This window comes from Alligator sinensis, unplaced genomic scaffold (genome assembly GCF_000455745.1).
Source record: "Alligator sinensis unplaced genomic scaffold, ASM45574v1 scaffold1642_1, whole genome shotgun sequence".
In the NCBI taxonomy this organism is placed as follows: Eukaryota; Metazoa; Chordata; order Crocodylia; family Alligatoridae; genus Alligator; species Alligator sinensis.
This window is the reverse complement of record NW_005842914.1, coordinates 156,569-166,398: the sequence shown is the minus strand read 5'-3', so window position 1 is coordinate 166,398 and position 9,830 is coordinate 156,569. Positions and strand designations below refer to the sequence as shown.

The 9,830-nt window shown below is 67.6% G+C and overlaps 1 protein-coding gene across 4 annotated transcripts in view; it reads left to right on the top strand.

The window, feature by feature from the left end:
• Positions 1–9,830, top strand: part of ABR (ABR, RhoGEF and GTPase activating protein) — a 26,176-nt gene that overhangs the window by 7,859 nt on the left and 8,487 nt on the right. For 3 of the 4 annotated variants that reach the window (XM_006036097.2, XM_014525935.2, XM_025192332.1), the window contains 10 exons: positions 1,727–1,779; positions 1,987–2,127; positions 2,393–2,514; positions 2,632–2,797; positions 2,925–3,047; positions 3,140–3,215; positions 3,386–3,490; positions 4,158–4,232; positions 4,532–4,629; positions 5,035–5,166. In XM_006036097.2, coding sequence (XP_006036159.1) covers positions 1,727–1,779; positions 1,987–2,127; positions 2,393–2,514; positions 2,632–2,797; positions 2,925–3,047; positions 3,140–3,215; positions 3,386–3,490; positions 4,158–4,232; positions 4,532–4,629; positions 5,035–5,166 — 1,091 coding nt within the window. Of the gene's footprint in view, positions 1–1,726; positions 1,780–1,986; positions 2,128–2,392; positions 2,515–2,631; positions 2,798–2,924; positions 3,048–3,139; positions 3,216–3,385; positions 3,491–4,157; positions 4,233–4,531; positions 4,630–5,034; positions 5,167–5,194; positions 8,630–9,830 lie in introns of those variants that run through there. The other variant, XM_025192333.1, reaches the window with a different exon arrangement.

Here is a 9,830-nt window from a genome sequence, read left to right as displayed (position 1 = left end):
AGGGCGGGGGTCTCCAGGCAGCATGGTGGGTTCAGGGGCACGGTTGTTAGAGGGTGTGGGCTGGGCATGGGTGCCTGGGATCATCCCAGTGCCCTGCTCCACCTGCAGCCCGTGGGCATGGGGGTGCTTGCAGCTGGGAATGCCTGTGGGCTAGTGATCGGGGCGGGGGGCGTGCCCCCAGGCCGGGGCGGGCGCATCCAGCTACCTTCCTCCCCCACTCCCACCACAACCCCGGCCCTTCGGCTGCTGGGCGTCTACCTTCCTCCCCCCCTCCCACCACAACCCCGGCCCTTCGGCTGCTGGGCGTCCGGCCTGCGAGGTGCCCGGTGCTCCGGACACACCCCTGCCACCGTCCGCCGAGCCAGCAGACACGGGAGCCTCCGTTGTCACTCCCCTCTTGGGCTCAGAGAGGCTTTGCTGGGCAACAGCCCAGGAGAAAGGGAGCTGCTGGTCTCTCCCTGGTGGGTGGCACTGGGCAGGGTCGGCTGTATCCCACTCCCCAGCTCATTTGCTTCCCAGGGGGGTGGGGAGCAGACACCTCGTCTCCCCCACATCCCACCACACCAGCCTGGGTGTGAGGGCCCTGCCCGGCAGCATGCCTGCCCCATGGGCTCAGCCCCCTTCCCCAGGGGAACTGGCTGGGAGTCTTTGCATGAGTCAGTTGGGAGGTCAGGGGACCAGTTCCCTCTGCCTGCTGGTTTGGGGAAGTGGTGGGAGTGGAAGGGAAAAGCCAGCTGAATCGCGTCTGGGTATAAATAGCTCGGACAGTCATGCAAGCCTCCCCTCGAGCTCCTGGGCTGTGCCCACGCCCCCAAGCTACCAGGGCTTGGAGCCTTTGCAGGGACTGGGGGGCCTCACCCCTCTGCCCTCCGAGTGCCAGGGTGTGGGCACAGGCCAGGCTGGGTCATCCTGTGCCTGCAAGGGACAGGTCCCCGAGGCTGCTGACCACACAGTCCTCGCCCCCAAGGCACCGTTTGCATCCCGGTGTTGGGGGATGAGGGGATGTTGTGCTCCGGACAGTACCACGTGTGGACACACAGCTTCTCGTTCCCTCTGCTGGGGTCTCCTCCTGCTGCGGAGAGGACTCTGTTGTGCCGGGAGCGCTGGCGGGGCTGGGCACCGGGGTGGGCATTACTGCACTACGGCTCTGAGCCCTGGGTGGCTCTAGCATGGGGTCTCTTGTTGTTGGGCCCTGAGCCCAGACGGGCCGTGTTGTGGGGATCTCCCCGCCTGCATTGCACTCGGAGTCGGGCAGGGTGCCGCCTCGGGCACCCGCTGCCTTGCATTGACCGAGGGCAAACCTCTGTTTGCTCCCTCCTTGGACCTTAGTCCCCCGCTTGGCACCAGGCTGCTGCCCCCAGGCTGCTGCCCCCAGCAGTGCCAGGAGCCACGGACACGGGCAGAGCCATGCATGGGAAGCCTCATGGCGCTCCTCTAGGCTGCACGTGGCAGCGTCTCCCATGCGGCCCCATGCCGCCATGCACCTGCTCCCCCAGGCCTGCCGAGCAGGGACCCAGGAGGGGCTGGGCAGAAGCCCAATTTGAAGGGCACAGCCTGGCTGTCCCACAGGCAGCACCTCTCTGGGACCTGCACTTCCAGGCACAGGCATCTGGGATGTGCTGGGGGGGTTGGAGCCTCGAGCAGGAGTGAGGAGGGCCCTGGACCTGCTGGGCTGAGGTGAGCCGTGGCTGGCACCCCCACCTGACGGCCATGCGTTCCCCCGCAGCGCTGCTGTACAAGCCCATCGACCGTGTGATGCGGAGCACCCTGGTCCTGCATGTGAGTATGGCACCCGGCTCGCCTGGGGTGCGGGTTGGTGCCAGGGCTGCTTCCTGCTGGGGACAGCAGGCAGCTTGGCACTTTCCCAGGGAGGGGCCTTTGCTTCCCAGCCACACATGGGCTGGGCTCTCCCCAGCTCTTCCCAGGGCCCGTGCTGGGGGTGCCTTGCTGGCCCTCGCCCCTCACCGCCACCCGTCCCTTTCCCAGGACCTGCTCAAGCACACGCCGGCCGACCACCCCGACTACCCGCTGCTCCAGGATGCCCTCCGCATCTCCCAGAACTTCCTGTCCAGCATCAATGAGGACATCGACCCCCGGCGGACAGCCGTCACTACCCCCAAGGGCGAGGTAAGGAGCTGGGAGCTGGCTCCACAGCTGGGGCCCTTTGTCAGCAGAGGCAGCAATGGGGGACCCAGGCATGGGGATGGGAGTGAAGGAAGATTGGGGCAATGGGCCCAGACTCACCTCTTTTGCAGTTTGCAATGGTTACCCAGCTTGCAAGTCTGGAAGCCGCCTTCAGCGGGGGTCAGGGAAGGGCCTGGGCCCAGGGGAGTCTGTGAGGGAGACCGACACCCCTGCCCCTGCTGACGCCAGCTCCGGCTTGTACCCTCAGGCCCGGCAGCTGGTCAAGGATGGCTTCCTGGTGGAGGTGTCGGAGGGCTCGCGAAAGCTGCGCCACGTCTTCCTCTTCACCGACGTGCTGCTCTGTGCCAAGCTGAAGAAGACGGGTGTGGGGTGAGGGCCGCACGGGCTGGGGTAGGGGTGGGGACACGCGGACCCTATTTTTGGCTGCTTGGGAGGGCCCGGTGTTGGTTGGGATCTCCCCAGCTCAAGCCTGCCTGTCGGCCGCAGAAAGCACCAGCAATACGACTGCAAGTGGTACGTGCCGCTGGCCGACCTGGTCTTCCCAGCACCCGAGGAGACGGAGCCGTGCGCACAGGTGCACCCCATCCCCGACCACGAGCTGGAGGACATGAAGATGAAGATCTCGGTCATCAAGAGTGAGGTGCAGAAGGAGGTGAGCGCCCGCTGGGCCGGGCCAGGGCCACTCGGGGCCGTGGTGCCTGCAGCCTGTGCAGAGCTGGGGGTCGGTGTGGGACGGCCGGGCTGACTTGGCCCCGGCACTCCCTGCTCCCTCCCTGCAGAAGGCCGGCAAGGGGCAGAGCCGGGCCATCGAGCGCCTCAAAAAGAAGATGTTCGAGAACGAGTTCTGGCTGCTCCTCAACTCGCCCACCATCCCCTTCCGCATCCACAACCGCAACGGCAAGGTAGGGCCAGCACCCGCTTGGGTTTTGGGGGGCTCCGTCCCTGCCCGGCCAGCACCTCTCCCTCCCGCCCTGACGCTGCCCGTCTCTTCCAGAGCTACCTGTTCCTGCTCTCCTCCGACTACGAGCGGTCCGAGTGGCGGGAGGCCATCCAGAAGCTGCAGAAGAAGGGTGAGGCGCTGGAGACATTGATCCTGTCCTCCCAGGGTGGCTGCAGGGGCTGCCTGTGGGGCTCACGTTTCTTGCCCCGGAGGCCCGCTGGAGGCTGTGGCCGCTTGCAAGAGCCCGTGCCCATGGGACTTGTGTCCTGGTGCTGACCCGCACCCTCCTGTCCCCTGTAGACCTCCAGGCCTTCGTGCTGAGCTCGGTGGAGCTGCAGGTGCTCACGGGGTCCTGCTTCAAGCTGCGCACGGTGCACAACATCCCAGTCACCAGCAACAAGGATGGTGAGCACCTCCCGCGGTCCTGGGGGGCGGCTGGGGGTGCAGAGCTCAGGCCAGGAGCCAGCGCAGGCAGGGGGAGTGTTGGCCGGCTCCGGGGCCTGGCTGCGTTGTGGCTCTCTGCGGCTGTGTGCTGCTGCAGCCCCCGTCTGTCCTCTCCTGGCTGAAGGCTGGGGGTGGGGGGAAGCCCTGTGTCCTGGGTAAGTGCCTCTTGGAGCTCCTCACTCGTCCCCAGCTTGGGCCCTGCGTGCCGCGGGCAATGCCCCATGGGCGTCTCTGCTCCCAGCCCAGGGCAGGGCCATGGGTGGTCTGCCTTTCATGTGCCGTGGCCTCGAGGCTCCACGGCCCTTGCTTGACGCTAGGTGGTGCTGCGAGAGCAGGGCTGGCCCTGGGAGAGTGGGATGGGAAGGATTTAAGCGGAGGTTTTGTGGGGTGATATGCATGGGCTGTATCCTGCTCAAGCGTGGAGAGCTTGCTATGATGGGTGATGGTGGCATCACAGCCCTGAGGCTGCCCCATGCAGCAGATGCTGGCAGACCCAGGAGCTGGATGCATTCAGTTGCTGCCCCCGGGGAAGGGAGGGGGTGCTGGTGTCAAGCGCTGTAAGCCAGCACCTTACCTGCTTCTGGGGCCTGATGAGCCTAATGAGCGCCTGTGCTTCTCCGTGCCGCAGATGACGAGTCCCCGGGGCTCTATGGCTTCCTGCATGTCATCGTCCACTCGGCCAAGGGCTTCAAACAGTCTGCCAGTAAGTGCCCGCCTCGCCCTGCCCCTGCCACCCCGCTGGAGCTCCCCTCACTGGGCACGGAGCGGGGTCTGGCCCTTGCACGGAGGCCCTGCTGCTCCCCCAGGCTCTCCATGCCTCATGGGTGTGGAGATGGGCCAAGGGAGCCCTGCCCCACAGGTGCTTGCGGTGGAACAGGTGCTGTGCCGGGGCTCCTGTCTCTGCCCATCCCATGTGGCCCCGCTGGGGGTGTCCCAGGGGCTTCAGGGTGCAGCAAGGATCCCCTCGATCGTCTGTCTGAGCCCTGCCGTCTCCTCCCCCAGACCTGTACTGCACGCTGGAGGTGGACTCCTTCGGGTACTTTGTCAGCAAAGCCAAGACCAGGGTTTTTCGGGACACGGCCGAGCCTCAGTGGAACGAGGTGAGTGAGAGGCGCCAGGACGGGGCATTGGGCACGGGCAGGAACTCACAACCCTGCCGGCCGGCCCCAGGCTCCCGTCCTGGCTCTGCCAAGGCCCCTGGGTCCTGAGCCCTGGATTGTCCTGCACACAGTCCTGCAGCCACATTTCTTCCAGCTCGGGGCTCCCCACGCACCCAGCTTTGCCACGGCCCCTTGTTTCTGCCCCGGCTGGGCAGGTCCTGGATTTCTTGTGACCAGAGCCCCTTTCCCTGGCTCCAGCCAGCCCGAGCCTTGCTCCCAGGATCAGAAAAGCTAGTGCCACCGCTGGCCCACCTCCCTGCCCTGCCCTCCCCTCCGTATCCAGCCTTGGTGCCCAGCTCTGCCCTCCCATAACTCAGCCCTGCTTCCTCCCTTCCTGCTGGCCAGGAGTTCGAGATCGAGCTGGAGGGCTCCCAGTCGCTGCGGATCCTCTGCTACGAGAAGTGCTACGACAAGACCAAGGTCAACAAGGACAACAACGAGATCGTGGACAAGATCATGGGCAAGGGGCAGATCCAGGTAAGCCCGTGCGGGGCGCGGTCCCAGTCCGGAGCTGCTGCAGAGCCGGTCTCTACCCGGGACACCGTGGCCCTCATCCCTGCCTGCACCACCCCCGCCTGGGACATCCTGCTGCGGGCTTTCTGTCTGGCGCTCGCCGGATCTGCCGGGCTCCAGCGCCAAAGCCATCTGTGCGCTGGCGGCCCGCCTGCCTCCCTGCCAGGCATCCCCCACCCAGCGCGGGCCAGGCTGCCAGGATGGGGAGCTCTTCTGGCTGTGGATCCGGCTGACACGTGAGAAGGGAGGTTCCTGGATCGGGGTGGGATGGGGCGGCTGTCCAGCACGCTGCCTGCCCTCCATCCAGTGGGCTCCCAGCACCAAGCCCCGGGCTCGGAGGGTGCTGGTTTGCCCCGGCCCGTGGTGCTCATTTGCTCCTCACTTGGACAAGCTTCCCTGCAAGCCCGTGCTTTGCCCCGGGCGAGAAGCACGCCCCACCTTTGCTTCCACCATGTGCTGCAATCTGTCCTGAGCAGCACAGCCTTTATTCATCCCTGCTGCTGTTATAGCAACCGGTTGCTAGGGCAACAGCTCGGTCTCCTGGATTGGCTGAGGAGGATGCAGGAGGGAGGACGGAGCTGTGTGCTGGGGAGGGTAGTGAGCTCCTGGCTGCCCCGGGCGCGGGGCTAGGGCAGGAGGCTGGAGCTCCGGGCACAACCAGCGGCAGGGCAGGGGCTGTCCGGGCAGGGGATCCAGTGCCGGCTCCGTGGCCTGCGCCTTGATGCTGGGCTGGGCACAGGCACACGTGGCCGTGAGTTTGGCATGCCCAGAGCCAGCCGCTGTGCGAGGAGCCGCCGGGCTCCTCGGCTGGGAATGATCCCTGAGCCAGAGGTGCTTTGTGTGTCCATTTGGGTGGCGTAGGGCGGGCATGGCCGGGTGGAGGTCTCGGCCCTGCCCCAGGACGAGCTTGGTCCCATTGCTGAGATGGCCTGAGCCAGGCATGTTTAGGGACGGCTTCCACTGGGCCAAGGCCTGGGCAGCTCATACCACTGAAGGAGCATCTGGCTGAAAGGGAGCTCCTGGTCCTGCAGCAAGGCAGAGGCTCCCCCAGGCCCCGGCAGAGCTGGCAGCAAATGGGAAAGCCTGGGGCCTTCCCCCCACAATCCCACGGGGCAGGGCACCTTCCTGCTGCCCACCCCGGCGCTCGGAGCTGGCTGTTCCCATCCTGGATGGGGCAGGTCCGTCCCTACCCGCTCCATGGGAAAATGCATGTGCCGTTCGGCCCCTGGGGAGCTGAGGGATGCGGAAATGCTGCAGCTGGGATGGCGGGGGTGAGCGCGGAGCCAGACCCCACCCACGCAGGGCTCGGGGCCGTGCGGTCCTGCCCAGGCAAGTGGGGAGGTTGGGGGTGGCAGGAGCAGGGCACAGGCCCCAGCTGCCCTTGGAGAGCCGCAGGGCGCTGGCCGGAGCAAGGAGGCCGCAGCATCTGGAGGGCAAGGGAAGGTCCCGGCTCAGAAATAGCCTTGTGTCAACAAACATGCGTCAGCCATCGGGTCTGGGGACACGGGAGCTGGGCCAGGGACAGGTCCACGGGCCGCCCAGGGAGGGGCTGGTGGGCCTGGCCTGCCTGGGGAGTCGCATCGGCAGGGGGGTCCCCAAGGGCTGTGCAGCATGTGCCGGGGGTGGGGTGGATGGCCGGGGGCCCTCAGAATAGCGCATCTCCCCCAGAGCAGCGCCTGGCCGGCAGCCCGTGCGCGGGGTGTGGAGCGTGCGGGCCGCAGCATCCAGCCTCAGGAGGTTGGGCTGGGCACGAGGGGGCACTCGCTGGAGCTCCCCAGGCCACCACGCTCCCCTTGCCGGGCTGCAGACAAGAGCCCTTTGTGCTCGGGGGCTGCGGCTGGTTGCAATTAGCTCTTTGAGGAGCTGAGCCGGGGTCGGCGGCTCCTGGACTCGGCAGCCGCAGGTGCGTAGGGCTGGGGGCAGGGGATCCTCCTAGGCAGGGATCCCGGTTGTGCCCCCCAACTACTCAGAGCCAGACCCGTCGTGGCCCGTGGAGCCCGCGTGGGGCCCCCAGGACCCCCCGAGCGTGGCCCAGCAGACGGGGGGAGTCGGAGCCCCCCGTGCCCTGGCTGCACCCCTCCCCCAGGCGCCGTAGCTCAGCCGCCCGGGCCCGTGCGGAGCCCCCGAGGCAGGAAGTCGGCAATGGGAAGCAGATGTCGGCTGTGGGACCGACTGCGCTCCCCGCGGCCCCGTCGGGAACTCGCGACGTGCGAAGGCGGCGCCTCGGCCGTCTCTTCCCCGGCGCCCGGCAGACGCCCCGGGGCTGCTCCTCTGCTGGGCTTCGCTCGCCCGCGGGCAGGACCCTCGGTGCTGGGCGCAAGCAGGACCCTTGGTGGGTCCTGCCTCCCCTCTGGGAGGGGGCTGGGGACTCGGGGCCATGGCGGAGCCTGGGCGCAGCGGGTGCGAGCGGGGCATGCGTGGGACATGCGTGGGGGGACGGGGGCGGCACGTGGCAGCGCCGCTAGGAAAGCACCCCCCTTGGAAACCGGGGTTGCTGTGGCAACGAGCACCGCCGGGAACACTGCAGGTGCGGGAAGCAATGGGGGGGGTAACATGTCGGGGGGGGGCTAAGCCTAACCCTGCCGGGTCTCCTGGCTGGGGGGCTGATCCTGAGCTGCAGCCCGCCCAAAGTGGGGGGCTGTGCATCGCCCGCTCCTAGCAGGGAGAGCCCCCGCACCTTCCCCTGCAGCCTGAGACCCCACACGTCTCCCTGGGGGTGGGGGCACCCGGGCCTGCCTGCCTCCCCCTGCCAGAGCTGTGACTCGCACACGTGGGCACCGCACCCCCTGCACCAGCATGTGAGCACTGGGCTGACACTGCCGCCCCTGCTCAGGTGCATCAGGGTCTTGCCGCATGCTGGCACAGGTGGGGGGCAGCCACCCCCCCACTCCCCCCATGGCTGGGAAGGAGTTAACAACAGGGCTGAGCCAAACTTTCTGCAGCAGCTGGTTGCGGGGGGGCGGCAGAGCAGCCTTCCCCTGTGGCACGGGAGGGGTTAACGGCGCGGGTGCGAGGGGGGGCTGCTTTGAGTCACTTCCTTGGAAGAGGAGGGCTGCTTCGGGCTGGCTCCCCGCACCCGCCTGGCTCACTCTCACTCTGCCGGGAGATGCCTGCCGGAGCCAGAGCCACTGCCGCCTGCCTGCTCCTGCAGCCCCGGGGCCTGCCGGCTGGGGGCTCCGGTGCCATGGGTGCCCCCCAGTGCCACTAGGCCGTAGCCGTGGCAGGGGCAGCACCGCGCTCCCAGACCCGCCGCCAGCTCCCAGCGATGACGGACGTGCTGGTGCAGCCGGACTGCAGCCTGAGCGCGGCATGCGAGCGCCTGGACCACTGCTGCCTGGAGGCCGGCAACGAGCCCGGGGCCAAGCGCCCCCCCAACACGGGCGCCCGGCTCTGGGGCCGCGTGCGCAGCAAGCTGCTCCGCCAGAAGGTGCCTCGCTGGGCCCGGCGCGGGGTGCTGGGGGGGGGTCAGGTTTGCATGCAGCTCACAGGGGTGCTTGGGGGCTTTTCCTTCCCAGGCCGGTGCCTCGGGGCAGGGCGGGAGATGCTTGCCCGGTGTCCGTGCATTGCAGCACCGGGGGTTCCCGGGTGAGGACCGTGCTCCGTGCTCTGCCCCCTTCCCCGGGTGGTGGGGGGGACACAGCGGACATCAGTGCTGGTGTTGGGACTGCGTCCCTTTGGCTCTGCTCCCCGCCAAGCTTGCTCAGCACCTGGCACGTGGAAAGGGACATGGAGGGCAAGTGTGTGGCGGCGAGCCCGCGGGCACGTGCCCGTTTCAGCAATGTCGGATGGGAAGCGCTGGCATTGGACATCCCCTGGGGCTGCCGACTGCCTACGGGGTCTCGGTGTCAGCTGCTGCCCGATGCCATGGCGGTTCCCCAGCCTGAGCTGCTGGGAGCAGCTCGCACATAAAGGTTGGCATCTGCTGGGTGCGGCGGGCCCAGTCTCGGGGCCCCTGCGGTCTGAACTCATGGTCCCCGGGGATGTCCCAGCAGCTCCACACCCACGCTGCAACAGCATTAACCTACTTCTTGTGCTGCCAGCGTGTTCGTGGCCAGGCCCCTCCCAGGGGAGGATTCAGAGCTGCCTGGCCTGCTGTGCCGGCCTAAGCTGGGACTCCGGGGGTCTTGCCATCTTCCGCTGGATGCATCCACGGGGGAGCATCGTTTGCTGTGCTACAATGCAGGCCAGCCCCAAATTCCCCAAGTGCCAGCCCCGCTTGGCGCCTGCCCAGAGGCCAGGTCGAGGCCGGGCTCCCAGCGCCTCCCCTGCCTGGCTGCGCGCAGAGCCCAGGGGCCGCAGCAGCAGTTCCCCAGGGTTTGGTCCTGGCAGGGCGGCCGTGGAGAAAGTGACTTGTTTGGAAGATGCAGAACGGCCTTAATCCTCCGTGTTTGCTCGGAGGCTGCAGATGGCTCCGGGCCCTAAGCACAAAGCGCACACGTGTGTGTGTATGTGTGCGCGCGCGTGTGCGCACACGCATGTGCCAGCCTCTCAGCTTGCTTCTCACCGTGCCGGTGAGGCGGTGCTGTCTGTCAGGACTCAGGCTGCATCCCATGTGCCCGTAGCACATCTTAGCCAGCGAATACCCGGTCCTCAGTCAGGGCATGGGCCGGGGGGTCACTGGCTGGACC